Genomic DNA, 22,309 nt, shown 5'->3' with positions numbered 1-22,309 from the left:
AGGATGATAAAAATCAGAGTAATAATAAATAAATATAAATGAATAAAAGATTTGACGAATGGGTTTTCTCTGTTCGCAACTACAACTTCGGCTTAAATGTGTCAATACTCACTTTTAAAACGCTTTAATTCTGTGTTTTTAATATAGAATTCGCCTTTCAATCTATACAATTTTTTTTACTATGGCTATGCATACTCAAGTGCCGGCAGGACATATATTTGTCAATGAGAAATGGAATAACAGTGACTTATTTTCCTATTTATCACGTAAAAAATTAAACTTTATTAAATTGTGTTTTGTTTGGATCATTCTAGAATCGAATTTTATTATATGCTACTTACGGTAATCGTAAAATTCATGTTTATAAATGTAAAAATTAATGGTTTGATGCTAATTATTAAATAGGCTTTCGTTCGAATTTTTAAATTTCGGGATCGATTGATTATCATATAGTCATAAAAGTTTAGATATTGCAATATATGCAGCAATGTAAATGACTCCATGTTCTATTCCTTTGTTATAAAAAAATTTAATTCTTTAAACACAAGATGACTGTCATACATGCGGAAAAATGTAATCAGCGGCATTTAGGAGTGCCGATTAAACTGTCTAAATACATATTTCATATATAGTCTAAAATAGTATGAAACCAAGATGTTTTGAATATAATATATTTTTTATATATATAATTTTCTCATGACTGATGTACATAAAATCTTTACTCGGTAAAATTTTTATAAATATTATGTCTTAGAATATTTCCATTTTATATTCCTTATTTTATAGTAAGTGGAAGATGTTTTGCAATGGAAGTTACAGTTATTCATATCCGTTTCATTGATCGGATAACACATAAATGTATTATTAATAAACACAGATTAGTAAAAGTTTACAATTGGATGCCTCCTGTGTTTTTTTTTTTTTTTTTTTTTTTTTACGCCAAGATCGATGCCAGGAAGGCAAAATTTCAATTGGCCACTACACAAAACCAAAATAAGAGGATCAAGAATTGCACAAACTCTGTGTTCATGTACACATCAATATATTTTCACTTAAAAAAACATTAGAGAATTGCACTAACTAGGCGTTGCGTACTGCCTTAACTTTGTTCGTTTACACATCGATCTGTTTTCACTTAAAAAAAATCAGGAAGCTAAAACAAACTTAAAACTATCATGGTAACCAGAAATAGGGTTTTATCGCCAAAACTGAACAAAATTTGTCGCTAATCGAAGGGGCAACCAATTCTACACTACAGCCCACAAATTTAAATCAAAGTGCAAGTAAAATTAAAAAGGAATTCCTAGATAATTTTCTTTGGAGAGTAGAAAATGTTTGATTTCTGGAAGTTATAGTTGTAAAGTAAAGGCACATTAAAGATATGACAGTAAAGAAAATATAAAGGATTTTAGTTACATTGGTATAACAATATCATCTTATGCTTAGTTTGAATGCTCAAAGTATTTGACTAAAGATGGGTTATTTTTGTTCATAAATTGGTTGGCAGAGAGGGCTTGGAGGTTTTTTTTTTTTTTTTTAAATCCAAAGGGGCTTTGTCCCAGAAGGACTATTGTTTTCATTTTGGGTAAAAAACTTTAAAAGGCTGTATCATTTTTCAAGTGGTTGCCACCGAATACTATATTATATTTGAAGAAATTAAATAATTAAGAAACTACATAAATGTATTTATGTTTCTGGCATTGTGATACAACAACGATACCTAGAGCCATCCAATTTTTAATGATGTAATCCTACTGTGAATAAGGGCATCTGAAAGCCCAAATTTATAGTTTGTTTTATTATTGATTTCATATTTTGTAAAACTTTAACGAATTTTTGATTAACAAACTCGGTGATTTGAAAGCGAGCAATGGCAACATTCTACAGGGCAAAAAACCTTTTAATCTCCAATGCGCAGAACTGTGCATCAGAAATTTTAAAGACGCTCATTTTGAAATTATTTTGCAACATTGCTGTTGAACTGAATTTTATGGTTTAAGTGCAAAGAACATGATGTTTACTAAAAAAAAGTAACACACAAAATGTTAAAAAAAGCCCCTTTGGATGTAATTTAAAATCTGAAACCTTTCAGATTTTTTTTATATATGTTCAGAAATTCTTATTAATCGTTTTCTGGTTATTGAGCTGATATGTTTAATTTCTGTGTTTGTAACTTTGGGATAGTATATACACTTGAAGTATCTATTGTGGCCATTTCCAATTTATCTGATCTTGACAATTTCCAGGTTGGTGGGGCAAAGTTAATGGCAGTTTTATAAACAAATCTTATAAACACGAAGCAGATACTTGGAGAGATCAGGTAATAGTGAAATATTCTGTGTTATTATTTGATGCTTACAAACATATCTGATAGTTCATCAATGAAATTAGCATATCTTTACTGAAATACTTCACTGAACTTCCGCGCTTAATATCTGAAATGAGGCCAAAGTCGTTGCTAAACCCAGGCATAAAAACAGCCTCAAATTAGAGAATTTGAAATCACCATCGAGCTATGCTGCAATGCAACAAAGATCTTCCCTTCAGTTTTCGTTATAATTGGGCATAAATTCAGAGTATAGCAACCCTGTGGCAGCTAATAAAAGATGGCGGATATGATGAAGCCAACCATTCCAGCTGAAAATGGTGAAGCAGGCAGGTCATCTGCAAAAGCTCCTGTGCTTTTATTTATGTTTAAATGAGGTTCCTATATGTTAACTGTCTAACAACTGAATATTTTATCTCATTTTTAACTTCATTTTAACCACATTTGAATTGTTAAGCATGTCTTCAATATTGGAGAAGTTAAACAACAAGAGTCAGTGTAATATTTGTAAATTGTGCAGGCCTAGTTTCGATGTTTTAACTACAGAACCATCGATAGACTAGAGACTAGATCACCTTGAAATCTTGACTAAATCAAATGATGGATATACACTTTACACCACTGCTTATAGTTTTTTTTTTTTTTTTTTTTTTTTTTCAATTGTAATCCATTATTTTTTCCCCTTTTGTAAAAAGGTGTTAGAGTGCTTCTAACAGGGTTGTGCAAATACCTAAATACCCCTTTTTTAAGTGTCTAGAAAACTGGGTGCTCAACAATTAATGCAGCCACCTTGCTACAGTTTGCCAATGTTGGACAGAAGGAAAGAATGGCTAGGTTACTTGAATATAGCAAAGTATGGGCATATATGGGCTGTCTGCCTATGGGTAGAGATGCCTTCTTTCTTTTTAAAGGAAACTGTCTTGTATTTATGTTACACATGAAAAAAAGGTCATAAAACAACCATGCAGCCAACCCATTCAAATGGAATCAAACCCTGGTTGAACCGCTACCATTCAGTTGTAGAGGCATTAGGTATTATTTGAAAAATAAGAGATTTGAAAAATGAGCAATGCCCTCACCAGAACTTGAACCACGGGCTCTCAAATCCACCCCGAGCTACACTACGAAGGCATGTTAATGCCTTCGTAGTAAAAAATGGTTGTTTGTTGCCAATAGGAAGAACCAGAACAGCTCCATGCAACCAGCTTATTCATTTGGATATAAATGGAGGTTGAACTAATTGATAATTTTGCACCATTACTGTGGTCATTGAAATATTTTTCTAACATAATTTTTTATGTATTGGGTACTGAATAATTTTTAGTGAGTTTTGCATTATGTATAACATTTTTTAAGTTACTGTATTTAAAAATTGAAGAATTTCCTAAGCTGTGTTGTCTTTATATATCCAATTTATATTCATAATAATAGTAGAAAAGCTAGTTATATTTGCTATTTCTGAGATACTAACATATTAACCATTTTTGGATTTACGGGACCAGACAAGTTGCAATTAATTACAAGGACCCTGCATTCCAAGAGGCCTCCAAATTTAGATGATTTTATTTAAAAAATATAAAAAATATAATCCTTTGTTTTAAGGTGATGTGCACCCAAAAAGTTAGCCCCTAACTTCATAAATCCATCATTATTTCAAGTACTTATTTTCAAATTCATATAAACCAAGTATGTTTTTCATGGTGCATCTTGCATTTTCTATCTTACATTTTGATATATGCAACTGTTTTCCAGCAAACTATAATTTATTTTATATTAATAAAAGAGCAGTCTTTGGGTGTTCCTAATAATTGCATATTCATGGTGTGTCATGTTTTGCTTTATCTGAAACATATTTAATTGATTTTAAATCTATTCAGCATTTTTTTTTTTTTTTTTTTTTTTTTTTTTTTTTTTTAATTTACTTATGTGAAAACTATTTTCTTTTTAGGAAGGGTCCAACCCCTTATTATAGAATCAATGGATTTTGTGGATTTTTTCCCTGCTTCTGACTTTGCTGTTATATATGTAACTGAAGCTGATTTAATTGCTGGGAGTAATTACAAGAGAAATCTCGCAAAACTGAAAAATGTACATAAGCAAAAATTTTGTTTATGCTCTTTTTTTTTCAGATTATTTTTGAATGCTAAGTTTTCATTTTTATTCTCAACATCTACTACAGAATAGTTATATCTTTATTGTATGAGTTGTTTTCAAATTGTTGCTATAAGATAAATGCCAATTGTTATTTAAGGAGAAATTTTCTCATGTCAGAAAAAACAAAATCTATTGATTGAGAGGGGCTGGAAATCACTGCAGTAAATTTTGTGGCTAATCTTTAGAATATGGTAACAGGTAGTTTGGCAACATTTTGGTAAGGCGATAAAGGTTTACTAGCTAGGACTTTACCAGTGTACATGGATAAAGTCAAGAGTGTGTGCAATGCGATTTTTGTGCAATTCTGGAATGTTTTTTTAAGTGAAAATAGGTCAACGTGTACATGGATACGGTGTTGTATGTGCAGTTCTTAAAAACGTGGCAAGCAATGGACGATTCTGCACTTTCTCCCAATTTTGCATCTAATCTTCGTCATGATAAGGCACTTTTGTTCCATAAAAGTTCTAGCATAAGCGTAATTCGGCTAGCAGATTGTTGGAAAAAAATGTTGAGTAAAAAAAAAAAAAAAAAAAAAGCCTTTACTTCGTAAAAACAAAATGGCGTCCAAAAAAAAAAAAAAAAACTAGCAGGTTGCTGTAGCAGGGTTGGTCGCCAAAAAATCGCCAAGTTACCATAATCTGAAGATTAACCAATTTTGTTTGTTTGACATTCAAGATTTAAAAAAAAAAAAAAAAAAAAAAATCCATTATTTTTGCTTAGTGTCCAGGGGAAAGCTGGCTGTCTGTATACAATAATTTAAAAAGCTAATCAATAAACACAAAATTTATTTTTATATTATAGGCTATTTTTAAGACGTTAAAACAATTACTCCATTACTTGTTCTTAGAATGTGATAACTCTCTATATATTCCAAGAATGTTAGTTGATTTTGATAATACTGTACTTAATAAAGATGTCTGCATAATGATTAAGTATACAATGGGGAAAAATTGATGAAAAAAAAATTTTTTTTTGCATTAATAACAAAGAGCTGAGCAGCTATTTTAAAAGAGTGCAAACATCTTTAAAATGATATTTTTCTGTCCTCTTCGTTATGTGATTACCGTAATTAATTTTAATTTGTATTTTTTTTTTTTTTTTTTTTTTTTTTTTTTTTTTTTACAGAGCAGAATAGGTCAAAACTGAAGATCATAATAAAGGACTAGCCTGAAAATGCATAAAAAATACATCCAAAAAGTCATCCAAAATTTTTTCCGCAAAGTAGAAAACACAATAAATTAAATAATAGAGCATTTTTAAAAATGGAATTTTTTAGTTTTCTCTCTTACTTACTATGTTTACTTTATCTTTCTTCCATGAAAATAACTGTGAAGGGTTGAGGATCCATGATGACTCGCTATAACTAAAATAAATGTTAGAATATTTATAATAAATATAAGTGAATTTTCATGCATGTTGTTAAAAGTATATATTCTTAATGCATAAAAATGAATAGTTTCTTAAAGCAATAAATGTGCATTTTTGTGAAAGGGTATTACAAAAAACTGAAATATTATTGTTCAGAAATAAGACAAAGTATTTGAGGAATGGAATAGACTGAAAATGAAATTATTATAATAAATAGTAATGTCTGAATATGAAAACTTTGTGGTTAATATCTTCAAATTATTAATTGTAATAAATAACATCCAGAATCTTTCTTCCATGAATAAAATTACAGTTCTTTCACATACCTAATTAATAAGACCTAATTAATTACATACCTAATACCTAATTTTTGCTAAATTAATTTTTCAAAAATCAGGAAAGTAGACTGTGAAATTTAAAAAAAGGGTATAATACAGTAATTAAGAATTTAAATAAAATAAATATTTGTCATGATGATTTAACAAATTTTGTTTAGAAAATTAAATATGCCAAAAGAATTAGATTGATTGTGAAGGTATAGAGAGAAGGTCAGATCACATAATATATATATTTAGGTGATTATGATTTCTAATATTTATTTTGTTATCTGGTTTGCTTTCAGGCCACTTATGACCGACATGCTGTTATTGTTGAAAAAACTGCAACCAGCAATCAATATTTTGACAGTTTTCAAAAGTTTGCAGTCTTAGAACTAGGCTTAGGAATAATTCCTGTCTCTGGATTAGATGAATGTTGCCATGCTCTTGTGTCTATGGTATAGTATATAAATTTCTTAATTAATTGTGTATAGGTTGTTTACGTGTTAAAATATTAAGTGTCTTTTGCTTTGTATCTGCTTATAATTGGAATGTAGATACATAAGCATATGTGTATTATTATGAATGCATTTGTAAGGTATGTCCAGAAATTAAAGATATTTCAATTCAGTAACAATATTCAATAGAAAAACTTTTTATTGTACCATCTTATGCTAAAATTAATTATGTTATTTAACTCGGCTTTACATGCGCCGAGCTTCCGAGGCCCGATCAGTTTATTAAAGCTATGTAAACCTTACCCCTTAATACTGAAATGGACCACACCTGGTCTAGCTGAGTGTAAGGTGACCTTTGACACAAAGGAGGCATTTCCGGAATTTTGTTTTATTCTGTTCGGACAAAAAACCATTTTTTGGTTTATTATTATTTTAGGCCGGCGTGAGTAAACGTGTTTCTAATTTTGAGTTTGAATTGCACAACATGGCTCGCAGATTAACATACTATGATGAAGATATGGAACGATTACGTAATTTGCTAGATGAAGTATCGACTGATTATGAATCTATCGAACATGATGATTTATTGTCTGATTGCGATGAAAGGTTTAGTGAACATGATACGTCATCTGAAGAAGAAATCGAATCTGATTAAGAGGATGCTATTGATTCTAATTCAGTTTGTGATTGTTTTATTGGAAAAGATGGGAAGACAATTTGGAAGAAAACAAAATTTCGTCAAAATGTTCGAACTTTATCGCGAAATATTATTTCAAAGTTGCCTGGAAATGTTGGAGTGGCAAAAAACGTAACTTCTCCTCTTGAGTCTTGGAGTTTATTACTGGATGAAAATATCTTGAATACTATCGTCACCTGTACAAATATATATATTGACACTATCAGTGACAACTTTCAGAGAGAATGCGATGCTAAAAAAACAAAACTCTCCGAAATTAAAGCTTTAATTGGATTGCTATATTTATGTGGTATACATAAATCATCTCATGTGCATGTGAAAGATTTATGGCGCACTGATGGAAGGGGGATAGAAATATTTCATAGGACCATGTCTCATAATCGTTTTTTGTTTTTTATGAGATGCATAAGATTTGACGATGTTAGAAACAGGCAAATGAGAAAAGAAATGGACAAACTTGCCCCAATAAGATATGTATTTGGCTCATTTGTGCATAATTGTCAGGAGTTTTACACAGCTGGATCGTATGTTACAATTGACGAAAAACTCAAACCATTTAGAGGACTCTGTTCAATTCGACAGTACATGCGAAAAAATCCAGCTAGGTATGGAATAAAGATTTTCGCTCTTGTTGATGCAAGAGCTTTCTTTACATGTAATTTAGAAGTTTATGCAGGTACTCAGCCCCAAGGCCCATATCATGTAAATAATTCACCAGTTGAAGTCATCAAAAGATTAACAGAAAAGTTAAATTCTGGGAGAAATGTAACAGTCGACAACTGGTATACTAGTTATGAACTTGTAAAGTATCTCCTTCAGAAAAACATTACTCTAGTGGGCACCATAAGAAAGAACAAGAGGGAAATACTGAAAGAGTTTGTGAATAGTAAAAATTTTAAGGTGCATTCATCCTTGTTTGCATTCCAGAAAGACATGACTTTAGTGTTGTATGTTCCTTAAAAAAACAAATTTGTTAACATCTTATCTACAATGCATAAAGACAACGCTATTGACCAAACAACAGGTGAGGCAAAAAAACCTGAAATAATAACATTTTATAATTTGGCGAAAGGAGCTGTTGATGGGGTGGACCAAATATCAGCAGCGTATTCAACTGCAAGAATCAGCAAAAGATGGCCGATGGTTCTGTTCTTTGTACTGCTAAATACTGCTGCAATTAATGCTCGAATATTACTCCAATGCTCAAAACATCCATCCTTATAGCACAGGAAGCAGAGTCAGTTTTTGAGAGATCTTGCAACAGATTTGCTGAAAGACTACACAGCAGAGAAGTGCACTGTACCATGTCTCCCTCGACATTTGCAAGGAAAACTATCTCCCAAGTTGCAAAGAACCTGCTGCTAAAATACAGAAAGTAATTGAGAGAAAAACGTGCTATATTTGCCCAAGCTCAAAGGACCAAAACTCTAAGATAATATGTACAAAATGTGAAAGAAATGTCAGTGGAGATCATTCTGTTTTAACATGTACCAATTGTACATAAAACTTGGTAAGTTTTTTTTAAAAAATTCTATACATTTATTGAATAAAATTAAATATCGTCTTAAATTATATTGTTAGTAAATGCTTAATGGGGTGTTTAATGACCTGCATAAAATATAAATCCAAGCGCTAGCACTTGCGTACGTACAATTAGCTCGAGTAAAGCCGGGTTAATATTGTTATTTTATTACATTTGCTCTGTCATAATTCAGACATTTATTATTAAGTCCAGGAACCAGCCTTTGTATTCATATGTTTTAAAATTCTTCTGCTTGCCATTTTGAACTACAACTTCTTACTTCATGTTATTTCCATCAGTAAATCATTGTCCTGTAAAATGGTTCTTTATGTGAAAAAAACAAATGAAGATTACTAAATGCAATGTCTGAACTATATGGTGGGTGATTCAAGATCTTTCACTTGAATTGTTCTAGAAGTTGTAATATATTCCTTGTGGGCATGAAGATTAATGTGGAACAGGCAGATATCATGTGCTAGCATTCTTCTCTTTTTGTTTTAGATGGCCAATTAAAGTTGTTGCAAGGTTTCATAATGTACATTAGCAGTAATTTTTGCTCCAGAAGATACAAACTGAATGAAAAGAACTTGGTATCTGTTCTAGAAAACTGAAGGTGTAACTTTGTAAGACAGAACAAAATTCTGAATTTCTCTTATCTGAGAAAGATGTTTATAGTATGATACTGAAGAAATTATTGTGTGGCTTCAGATGTTTAGTGGAATCCAGTCCAATAAAGTCTGGGAATTCATTTATTTTCTTCTGTATAGTATGTAAAAATATTGAGCATATAACTTATCCTTTTCAATTTGTACTCTACTGTTTACTTTTCATGTGTACATTTGTGAATCCTTATTTGTCATTCAGGTTTTATGAAATGTCTATGAGATTTGAGTATCTCTGAGGCTTGGGGAAATATTTTGTGAAAGTTTATTATCACATTCCCATTAGTATGATTATTATCTCAGACTGAAGATCATGAAGATTATCTCAGACTGATGATTACATATTATTTCTTTGTTTGTTATGAATACCATCTCTGCCTCTCATAAATTCAAGGTACCACTCTATCTTATGTCGATTCATATTGTCACCATAACTAGCATAAATTTATTTGTGAATTTCCTCTGAGCATTCTCCTGTTGCATTGAGAAATTGTATAAAGACACATATCTCTCATTTTTATAAATTTTCATTGTTACCATTTCAAAACACCTTACATCAGTAAGTATTGGTGTAACCTTTCTTATCAGAAGACAATGGAAAATAAAAAGTCCAGGATCTCTGGCAGTGATATGTGTATTAAATATCATGTATTTAGAAATATCTTAGGTGGGATGTAGTTTAAGCTTATGGTAGAAATGTTACTCTAAGCATCTTATAGATATTCATATGACACAATTTCCAAAAAGCAAAGACTCGTGTTTCTTTTTTTTTTTTTTTTTTTTTTTTTTTTTTTTTTGAGGGGGGGGGAATTGCTTCCTAACTATCCCTTTATTGCTTTGCTTTAAAATATGTGTCTGTGAACCTTCATATGTATTTTTCTAGGTTAGCATATTCACATTACCTTTAAGAGGAAAAAAACTGCCTGTAATTTTTATAATAAACTTATAACATAATTTTACAATTTTTTACATACATAACATTCAAAAGAAGGAAGAAAAGACATGAAAATCTATCTGTCTTTGATAATCAAAGCAGCATATTCAGAAAAGCACCAGATACTTCCCAACTCTCCCTCTTTTAATTTGTTAAGGAATTAACCTATTAGATAAAATTTTATTCATATTTTATAATAAAAGGATGTATTCATATTTACATGTACTTTGCACAGCAAAAATGTATGAAAACATGAAAAACTTAAAAAGTGACTTATTATGCATATAAATATGGTATAAGGCCATGAGATGCATGTAGTCTAAGGGTTGTATGCATATTTATTGAGTATTTTATTATTTATTTTTTGGGAAGGAATATACATGCAATGATTCCCCTCCTCCCCTCATTACAGTTTGATTTATGAAATTAAATTTTAAAATTTTTCAGCTGCTTAATTATACTTTCAAAGTATAAATATGAATAGTTTTCTTCTCACCTATTTTAAGAACACGACTCCCTTCAAGGTCCCTTCCCTATTGTTAAGAGATCTTTAATCCCATGTTATAATGTGTTAATTTGCAATCAGATCAGTTTAAGCATTTCTTGTTCTCACCTATTGCCCTACTGTCATTCTGTTTTAACTGTTGTAGGTACGTATGGGAAGTGAAGACAAATCTAATCCATTTATGATGAAGCGGCGTGTTCCACCTTTAGAAACATACCTCTTAAAGACATTGCTAACAGTTCCTTCAGTGGGAGAGACTAAAGCTCAAGCATTGCTTTTAAAATTCAAAAGTAAGTATTTTTGAATATTTCATTCATTCATTGATTTCATATAAATAGTTAACGTTCTAAATCAGAAAATAATGCAAAATGTTATTTTCAATATTTTTTTGTTGAAATTATTAAAACTGTTGCAAAAGCATGATAAAAGTTGTTAAGCAACTAAAAGGATTCTAAAGTTCTTAAACCCTCTAAGCATAATGGGTTTGGCCCTGAAATTTCATAAAATGTTGTGAACAAATGGTATTTTCTTGATTATAATTCCAAAATTACTCTTTCGCATGGACTCCTTTTCTTTCAATCTACATTCAACCCAAAATCGGATTTATCAGGATCTGGTAGAAATTTTTATGTGTACCAAATGAGAAAGCCATCCTTCGTTACAGAATTTTACTTCCAAAAGCCTTGGAGTAGTAGTTCCTGGGAGTAGTGCTAAATTATTTTGACTAACGCATACCATCTAAACAAAAATTGAAAACTTTTAGTACCACCACTATAAAGTACTACTTCTACCACCACCACCACCACTCTTGAACAAAGCTTAGATCGCATAAATTTCCGAGAACCCCTGCCTTAGAGGGTTTAGAAAACAGTTCAGAATTTTGTATTTTTTAAACTTCAGCTCATTAAGATTTTTATACCTTTAACAGCTCACTATTCATTTTTCATTAATGAAATAATATGGAATGGCTGAATAAATACAACATGAAATTTTATTCTTTAGCCTAAACTGTAGAACTTATGAACTGTATCAATGTTACTAAAATTAAAATGAAAGTATAGTACAAAGTCTGTAATCCGGATGTTCATTATCCGGAATGATCTATAATCTGGACCTCAAAGCGACAAACCTTTTTTTTTTTTTTTTTGTATGCTTTATGCATGTGCTTAATGCGTTTACACATGCACGTTTAATGTTGCGCATGCACAATTAATGTTTATGCATGCGTGCTTAGCACAAAAAACGAAGCAACTTAAATAACTTACATTTAAAGAAATGTTTAATAAAGTAAACAAATAAATATTAAGCTTTTTTTTTTTTTTTTTTTTTTTTTTTTTTGTAAATTTTGATACCCTTTAGATCATAATTGTTCTTTATTTCACAAATTATGGTTTCATGTTTTTAATTGTATAATATCTGCATGCCATCTTACCATATTTAAACTGATGATCTATAATCCGGAATCGCCGAAGTCCCGACGAGTCCGGATTATGGACTTTGGATTATGGACACAAAACTCTTAATCAGAACCATATATTTCATACCATTATGTAGAATCTTTACAATGTAAATATATAATAAAAATTTTAGGATGTCTTTAATATATTTTTGTGCTGATGTACTTTCCTGTTGACTAAAAGCTGGTGGAGATTCTACTAAACTTGCATCAGACATTCGAGTAGAAGTTTGAGTGAACAGATTATCTTTATTTTTATTTAGGTTGGCAATTAACTGATACAAATGACAAATATAATGTATAAAATGTTCAAATAAATATGAGTTCAAATTTGCACCAGTAGTGCCAGTGGAAGTTTGTAAGGAACATACGTCACCATTGTTACCATTTTCAATAAAGTCCCATATCAGGCCCATTAACATACTTTTTTATGCCATAATCCTTTAGCTTTGAAAATACTCTACTGTGTGCTGTTCTATAAAGGGCAAGTCTTAAATGAATTTTAATTACTTGTTTCAAAATACAAAGAGAAAATTAAAGAAATTGCAGTTAAATTGTGTCCTTCTTTGCAAAATCTATTGTACTTAATTTCAAAACAGTATTGAGGATTAATTGGGGTTATATAAAGCCAAGGTGACTTTATGAATTTGATTTTTGAAGACTTTATGAATGTGTTGCAATGTCATATTTAATCTATTATGGGTGTTAAATCACTCTATTTTATGATAGTTTTTGTTTCCTGAAAATGGTCATTTGGAAAGTGTGAAAGAACCTATATCTGTATTTGCCCAATTTTCTCCTTTCTTTAATCTTAACTCCATTTAGTGGTAATCCAAGTAGCACATGACGTTGCAAAGTGGTTGTAGTAACGTTTACGGCATTTTAAAGATGTAGCGACAACAAAACATATTTGCCGTTGAATCTTGCCGATTTGTCGATGTCACTGAAACCTCATGATATGACCGCTTTTAGATGTGGTCGTTTTAGCATCTTTTTCATAGTTCATCAGTGTTGCTTTTTAAAATGAAAAGAGACTAAGTCTGCCCTTTCAAGAATCTGAAGTCTGCATAAAATTTATTTTGCAATGTTTCATTACTTTATTTCATCTAAATATATTAATCTAAGGTAGATTCATCTAATGAAATATAAATTTAATATAAATACTTGAATTAATAAATTTAATTAGTACTAAAAATTCATGCTAAATTATTGTTTAAAATTTTGTTAAAATAATTAATACAGTTAATTCCGGCTAATCGGACCACATTGGGAAGTGATCGTTTTAGTCCTAATAACCGGCTGGTCCGATTACACGAACATGTCCTATGTTGTAAGACGGGATGTGTTATATATAGCAAACAATAAATGCACATGTAAATCATGTACTAAAATGTAATTATGAACTTTATGGTGCAGTACACTTTATGGTACAGTTAGTTGTAAATAAAATTTTGACATAAAAAATTAAGAATATAACACAAAACTCTTAATCAGAACCATATATTTCATACCGTTATGTAGAATCTTTACAGTGTAAATATATAATAAAAATTTTAGGATGTCTTTAATATATTTTTGTGCTGATGTACTTTCCTGTTGACTAAAAGCTGGTGGAGATTCTACTAAACTTGCATCAGACATTCGAGTAGAAGTTTGAGTGAACAGATTGTCTTTATTTTTATTTAGATTGGCAATTAACTGATACAAATGACAAATATAATGTATAAAATGTTCAAATAAATATGAGTTCAAATTTGCACCAGTAGTGCCAGTGGAAGTTTGTAAGGAACATACGTCACCATTGTTACCATTTTCAATAAAGTCCCATATCAGGCCCATTAACATACTTTTTTATGCCATAATCCTTTAGCTTTGAAAATACTCTACTGTGTGCTGTTCTATAAAGGGCAAGTCTTAAATGAATTTTAATTACTTGTTTCAAAATACAAAGAGAAAATTAAAGAAATTGCAGTTAAATTGTGTCCTTCTTTGCAAAATCTATTGTACTTAATTTCAAAACAGTATTGAGGATTAATTGGGGTTATATAAAGCCAAGGTGACTTTATGAATTTGATTTTTGAAGACTTTATGAATGTGTTGCAATGTCATATTTAATCTATTATGGGTGTTAAATCACTCTATTTTATGATAGTATATGTAACGTATGGCAAACATACATGTACAAACAAGAAATAAAGTCGAACATTTTTTCATTGAGAAAATTAATTTAGAAACAAATTCTAAGAAACTATCTCCATGATACTCAACATGTGAAGCACAATAAAAACAATTTCTTACCAAGTTCCAGTCAACATTTGAAGAACTTATCCAATGTAATGTGACGCATTCTCTTCACAGATTGAACGTGAACAAAATCTCTACTAACATCTAATGCAGCAATGGGACTGCCTTCATTTCCTTCCTGCATGAAATATCGATGCAGAGTTTCAATGTATTTCCTCACATTCTGTGTTGTCATTTGCACCAATTTATTAGCAACATCATCATCATCACATTCTTGGTCTTCCGATGCTGTCGTGTGTTTTGCTGCAATTTGAGCAACGATTGCAGCATCATAATCATCATTTTCATCGTTGCATTGAAGCTCGTTGTAAATGGATAAAAATCCTTTGCAATTTTGTACCTGTTGAAGTTCCACATGTAAATCATCATTTTCACTTTCAATGATCATGTCCACATCCATCTCCAAAACCAAGTGCTTAAACCAACAGTGAGAAAAACAGTTCTGAATTGTTTCACTGCTCACTTTTCACAGCTGTCGGCCACAAATGTAACTGCTTGTAAGATGTTGACCTTTGCACTGACTTCGCTGGCTTTTGACAATGAGGTCAGCAAACTTTCTTCAATGATATAATTAACCAACCTTGCACGATAAAGGGTCTTCAAATTTTTTATGATGCCCATCCAATGGCTGGACCAAAGCTGTGGTCCTGGGAGGTAGAAACTCCAGATGGATGTTTATCAAGCAATCTAAATGAGGATGTGCTGCACAATTGTCAAGAAGAAGCAGCACTTTTCTCGACTGGCGTATAGCTCTCTATTCCAATCCTTCAGCCATTGTTTAAAAAGTTCAGAGGTCATCCACGCATTTCTGTTCGAACGATACACAACTGGTAAACTCTCCATCCTAAGTCTTTTAAAGCAGCAAGGCTTAGTGCATTTTCCTATAACCAACAGCTTCCTCTTGTCCGTTCCTGACATGTTTGAGCAGCACAAGACAGTTACGCCATCTATCCATTGCTTTTTTGGAGCCAGAGAGTGCAACATGTTTGTAACTTACCGAGCCATCTGGTGTAGCAGGATAATACAGCCCAGTCTCATCAGCATTCCAGATGTCATCTGCTGAAAAATTTTAAAGAAGCTCAGGCAGTTTTGTTGATTTCCATTCTTCAGCATTTGCACTATCAGCACTTTCTTTCTCGCCATGTGCTTTCTTGAATTTTATGTCATGTCTAGATTTCCATCGAAACAACCAACCGTCCGTAGCTATAAAGTCATCGTGGCCCAGCTTTTTAGTGAGTTCTTCTGCCTTGCATTTTAACATTGGGCCGCTTACTTGCACAGATCGTCCAGTAACAATGGCAAACCATTCATTAAGGGCCTCAGCAACATCTGGGTCCTTGCCTTCATGCTTCCGTTTTTTTGGAAGGTCTTCCTCGTCCTTCACATTGTGCCCATTCTTCTTGCAGCTCATTATCTTGTTTTATCAAGCCCTAAACTGTAGTCTTTGCCAATCCGGTTATTTCCACCAACCGATGCTATCTGGTGTTTCGTGGTTGTTGCTTGATCTTATCCAGGAAACTAATTTTTTCAGCTAACATCAAGTCCCATCGTGGCATTTTGGCAGGGAAGACAAGACACGCGCACAGTTCACTGATTAAAGTGTTCTGAAGAAACCTTGGTGTTTCGGGTTCAAGATATAGAGGTCAAGAGGGAGATAAAATGCTTGCCATTCAAAGGTTTGGCTCTAAATTTATCCCAGAAAGGGGATGAAATGATAGCTTTCTCGTGTAAACTTTAATCATGATTGGCAGGCGGGAATTCCTTTCAGGTGGAGCCGGACACTCTATTGTTCATTTCTTCGAAACTCGGAGCCACAGGTTAAAGAAAGGTCAAAGAAAATGGTGCGCGTGTTCACCTCCCACCGGTTTTGCATTTGTCATGCACTCTAAGGAATTCATGACCTCCGATGAAGCATTTTCATGGGAAGCCGCAACTACAGATCCTCCCATATATCGCAGACCACCTGTACATCCGCTATACGCGGCCTACTGTGTTTTTACTGTGTTAAATGTATATAAAATATTTACAGGTGCTTTTGCAACAGATAAGAAAGTCATTTAACTTAAACTGCCCTGTGGCTTGTTTATTATATGTTTGTGGTAAAAGTAAGAAAAAGGTTACTTCATCTTTTTTTCCATTATCCATTGTCTGTATTTTATGTAAACTTTTATTTTTTCAGGTTTGTTAGGTATCTGTAATGCCAGTGTAGAAGAACTGGAAAAAGTTATTGGGACAAATAGTGCTCAGCAAGTTTATAATTTTTTTCGTGGTTTTTGATGTTAATACATGTGTTATAAAACTAAATAAAGTTTTTATTTTTAGAAATTTTGTTACTTCTATTTTTTAACACAAGTCATGTGCAGGGTTTATTGTTATATTAAGATTCTACTCATGATAAAAGCTGGTACTTTTGCAATTATAGCTGTGTTACATGTAATATATTAATACTATAGTGTTTTTTAAAGGGGGAGGGAAGATTACGACATTAAGTGTACAGCATACAAGAAGGATAGGTTTACTGACTAAGAAAGGGGCAAGGGGGGACTGTAATCCATGTAAGAGCTATATAGCAAGCTGTAATAATAATAGTAGTGACAGTTTACAGCAGGGTGCAGGGTTTCTCAAACTGTGGGTCGTGACCTCTAAGGGGATCGCGGGACCTGCAGTAGGGGATCGCCAAAAGTTTTAGCAGTTTTGATATTTTTTTTTAACTTATTACAATAATTTTACAATTGCCAAATATTTTTACACAATATATCTGAAAATAGATCAAAATAAGACGATGCTCAGCAAGTTTACAAAGAAAAAAATGAAAACGTTTCGAAGCATTCTTTTTATAATATAAACGTTCATTTTCCTTGCTTTGCTCATGACGCTGTCATTTCGTCTGCTACTTATTTAAAATTTTCACATTGTTCTATGTCTTAAAATTAAAGTTAATGATTTAAAACTGCAATAGTATATTACAGTACAAGTGAAAAAATTGACAGTTTCACTCACGCATGTGTCGGATTTGCGCAATACTTATGGGGTCTGACAAAATTTTTGTAAATATTATGGGGTCCTGGGAGTCACAAAAAAATATAGGTGATAAAAGGGGGTCACGACTGAAAAAAGTTTAAGAAGCCCTGGTTTACAGGCTTTAATTTAAGATTTGCTGCCTGAGTTGTGACCAAACAATTTTTCAAGCAAAAGTATTCCACGATTTGCACCAGATAGCCATCATTTCAATAAACAGACAATATAAATACAAAAAAAAAAAAAAGAAAGACAGAGAGAGAAGTGACGATCTTATTCTTGTATAAGAGTGTCCGTTTGTTTGCATTTCATACATACCTACAGTTTTATTTCGCTCTAGGTGAAATTTGTCACTCATACAAAACAGCAAGCAAATCACTGTGTACATAAAATTTCAAAAAAACATCCCACAAAATCCTATTCTTTATATATATGAGCTCTATTGGAAAGTTCTGTCTGATAATGTTATTTCAAGTTTCAACACACATGCAAGTGTTTATTTGAGGCATGTGTGACTGTCTCTCTTTACCACTGCATTTATAAACATGTGCTGTTCTAAATTTAACTGAAACAAAAGTATCTCATGTTATTATTGAGACCAAGGTCAGATTTATGTATAAGCTATAGCTTAGCACCCCCACTCTCCTGGGGCCCCCAAAAAATTAAAATAGAGTATAAATAGTATTAAAATATGTGACAGAATTATAAAGGGCCCCATATCTCTAATAGCTTAGAGCATTATCAAGTCTAAATCTAGGTCTGAGTGAGACACTATCATGTTAAACATGGCTATTGATAAAATTCATTTACAACACTGTATTTTATACTAATTCCAACAAGGAAAAAACTTTAAAGAAGTGTGTCAGAATTTAGTGACAGTTTTTGGTAGAGCTGCAGTTTCGAATAGAATATACTAGAGAAAGTTCGAAAATTTTGAAGCAGGAGATTTTGACCTTAATGATTACCCATGCTGCAACCTGACACCTTTGATTGATGACGATATTGTCAAGACCATGACAGAGCAGGATCCATTTTTAACTAGATAGGAGATTGCAGAAAAGTACATTTCAGCTCAACAAACCATTTATAACAATATTCGGAAAATAGAACTTGTCTATAAATATTCCAGATTAGTGTCTCATGAGTTAAGTGAGAAAAAATTGCATGATAAAGACATCATATACACAACTCTGCTGGTTTGGAAGAAAGACAAACCCATTTTGGACAGGATGATAATTGGGAATGAAAAGTACACCTATGAAATCACTGTTAGGAAAAGAGCATACTGTGAACCCAAGCAACCTGCCTCCTCTACTTCTAAACCAAGTTTGAGCCTGAATAAGAGAATACTATATGTGTGGTGGGATATCCAAGGACCAATATATTACAAGCCATCGAAGGAAACCTCAGTTCACAAAAGTACTGTCAGCAAATGGACGATTTAAACAAAGCAGTTAAGGAAAAGAGGCTGGCAATGTTCAGTAGGACGCACATCTTATTGCATTATGATAATGCCATACCACATCCTGCTTTGGTGACTTGTCAGAAAATTGCAAGGCTAGGCTAAGAAAATTTGCCACATCCGCCATAATCCCCAGACCTAGCACCCTTCTAAATTTTTTGAAGGGGGAAAAAATCAAAACTTAAGCAGATGTCAGCCAATCCTAGTTGAGTTCTTCGCCTCTAAGGGCAACGATATTTTTAAACATGGTATCTACGTATTACCATAATGCTGGCAAGAGGTCATTAGTATGATGGGAATTATATTGTGCAATAATTGATGTGAGTCTTCGCAACCATACCCCAAGTGGTATATGCGTACATAATTGGTCAAATAAATGAAGTATAGAGAAGAGCTTTGTTTCTGATAGACAGATGCCTCTTTCGAGCTAATAGGGGGGTAAAGTTGGGATCTGATGCTGTTTGCTTTATTGAGAGTATTATCAATGTAAAGATGCCAAAGTAATTTTTAATCAAGTATCACTCCCAGATACTTGAGTTTCACCAGGTCATAGTCGTCAAAGAATTTTAAAATAGTGGAAGGGTAAGGGAATCGGGAGCGTGTGAATATCATGGCAGCACGTATAGCGACATTAATTTTGATTTTCCAAGTAATGAGCCAGTGTTCAAGTCTTGAGAGATAATTCTGAATGTTGTGAACCAGTTTATAGAAGTGTTTGCGCTTGGAGGGTATAGCCGTGTTATCTGCATACAGTGCTAGAGTGACACTGCATGATTTTGGTATGTCATTAATGAAAATTTTGAACAAAAAAAGACAATAAAAGACTACCTTGTGGGACGCCACTTAGGATGAGGCGGAGCATCGAAATGATAGAATTAACTCGTACTGAGAAATAGGGATTAGTGAGATACGAGTTAATTATGTGAATAAGTTGAGCCGAAATATTAAATTACATGATCTTGATTATGATTCCCGTATGCCAAGTCCTATCAAATGCTTTGGCGATGTCATGAAAAAGTACGCCGGTAAGCATTTTGCTATGAAAGCCTTCCTGGATGAGCACCACTGTCCTTAGAAGCTGGTGCGTTGTGCAGTGTTTTGCTCGGAAACCAAAATGTTCTTCAATAAAAACTTCTTGGCTCTGGAGAAAATCATTCAGGCGTTTAAAGTATCACAAATTCTTATATCTTAGATAACAAAAACAGGAGGCTGATGGGTCTGTAATTTTGAGGATTTGATTGGCATAGGCTCTATAAGTGCATGCTTCCAGGTTTGAGGAAAGTGTATTGTTTTATACATGTATATGTCACGAACAGACACTTGTCAGATTGCGCGACACCAGCCTCTCCTTGGTACTTCTCCCCTTGTGACGCATGGTCACCTCCTCTCACCTACCTCCGATGCCTCCTTGGCCCGTCCTGTTTTTACTGTTGTGCTCATACGGCTAATTCTATCATTGAGCAGGACACGTCGCGCTCCACGCGATACCGGTATGACTGACTGTTTGAGGAAAATAGCAATGCAATAACATATTGTTAATTAATATTACTAAGAAAAATAAATAGCTGGTGGGAAGATGTTCATGCGATTAGAAATAGAGTCCAGTCCTGGCGCCTTTTTAGGTTTGGGCTTAGCTGTATATTTGCTAACTTCGCTCAGTGTTGTGTATTTGTAAGTCTCTCCTACATGGAGAGTGGAGAAATTGTTCAACATCATGTTGGAAAGAACGAAAGAACTTGGGGTATTAGGAAAAATTCCTTCATTATGTGGTATGAATTGGCTGTCAGCTAATAATTCAGCATTCTCCATGTCTGTATGGGCCATCACTGCGTCCTTTGATAAGGACGTTTGAAAGTGTAAGATTCAAAATGTGTATTGGGAATGATTTGATTATACCTATTGTTTGCATTAAAAGTTATATATGAATGAATTAAATATATTCTTTAGGAATAAGATAAATGCATTTTGTTTAAAGAGTATTTCTTGTGCAGGCAATACATTTAAGAGTGTACAATACATTTTCCTGAACAGTCCTTGTGCAGGCAATACATTTTCCTGAACATTTAACGCACTAAATGTTCAGGAATGCAATTTAGGAAAATTCACTTTGAATAAAACTACATTGGCTATTATCATAGAACATCTTTTTCATATAGAGTGCAATAAAAATGCAGACTTCTACTATTTAAATAATATAATTATGCTTATATTTGATCTAACTTCACACTGAAAATTTATACAAGAAATCTACGATGCTTTAATTATTTTGTACAGGAAATTGCATGGCAAAACATTTTTAACCATCTTCCTTAACGCGCAGCCAAGGTCATGTGAAATGACTTAAATGTTACTGGTAGCCCAATTGGTCCATTCCAGAAGACACTTACCGTCGGTTCCGATACAGATGGGCACTTCCGAAATATGCTCACGGGACCTTAATAAGAATCTCCTTAAGAGAGAAGTAGTTTAGAGTTGTCTTCCGTTATTGCTATGGAAAGCGTAGGGCTGGATTAACCCTTAAACAATATAAGCACATGCTTAGGTCATCAAGGAAAGGCGGCACAACAAAAATGTCCTTAGGTTTTCAGGAAAGGGGGCACCAAAAAATCTCCCAGTGCCGGCTTTACCACGTAAGGCATGTTGCATCTAAGAGAAGGAATGAAGAAAAAACTGGCATAAGCAATATGTGGGGCCACCAAAATCCTCTAAGTGCTTTGAGTCCTGTAAAGGTCACAGTCCGGCGCTGAGAAGCGAAACTGGTAGAAGGGCAGTCCTTTTGAATTTTTGCAGTTTATCTGTAATGCAATCTCCAGAAATGGTGAATACAAATTAAGTAAATTCAACATCCATAACCAAGTAAATACCGCAAGAGAAGAAGCATTTCGGAAGAGCAGAAGAGGAAGAATGACCTTATTTGTTTGCATTATACGTCATGTGATCTCTCAGGTCATCGGAATGTATCCTATTGAATTAAAATGTGATATATTAAATCAGCATTATCTTCATGTTCTAAAAACTTATTTTACAATAATATATATTAAAATTAGCAAAACGTGGCTGGCAATATTTTAAAAGTTTTTCATTTTCACTTAAACATTTATCTTTTTTATAGTTTCTACTGCTTTC

The 22,309-nt window shown here is 32.8% G+C and overlaps 1 protein-coding gene across 2 annotated transcripts; it reads left to right on the top strand.

Annotated features, from left to right (window-relative positions):
- The first annotated feature begins 82 nt into the window (after positions 1 to 82).
- On the top strand, positions 83 to 17,028 carry LOC118195393 (Fanconi anemia core complex-associated protein 24-like). Of its 2 annotated transcripts, none has more exons than XM_035366695.2 (5): positions 83 to 266; positions 4,275 to 4,414; positions 6,471 to 6,623; positions 11,089 to 11,233; positions 16,883 to 17,028. In XM_035366695.2, exons 1-5 carry the CDS (start codon positions 182 to 184, stop codon positions 16,978 to 16,980), a joined length of 621 nt encoding a protein of 206 aa, XP_035222586.1. In that variant the 5' UTR covers positions 83 to 181; the 3' UTR covers positions 16,981 to 17,028. The 2 variants fall into 2 exon arrangements, with proteins under 2 accessions (XP_035222586.1, XP_035222587.1); XM_035366696.2 differs by having other exon boundaries at positions 203 to 342.
- Positions 17,029 to 22,309: the final 5,281 nt, after the last annotated feature.

The sequence above is a fragment of the Stegodyphus dumicola genome, chromosome 10, assembly GCF_044657685.1.
Source record: "Stegodyphus dumicola isolate Sdum_Otavi_A_Nest chromosome 10, ASM4465768v1".
Lineage (NCBI taxonomy): Eukaryota > Metazoa > Arthropoda > Arachnida > Araneae > Eresidae > Stegodyphus > Stegodyphus dumicola.
Note: the sequence above shows the minus strand (reverse complement) of the source record. Positions and strands in the feature narration are given on the sequence as shown.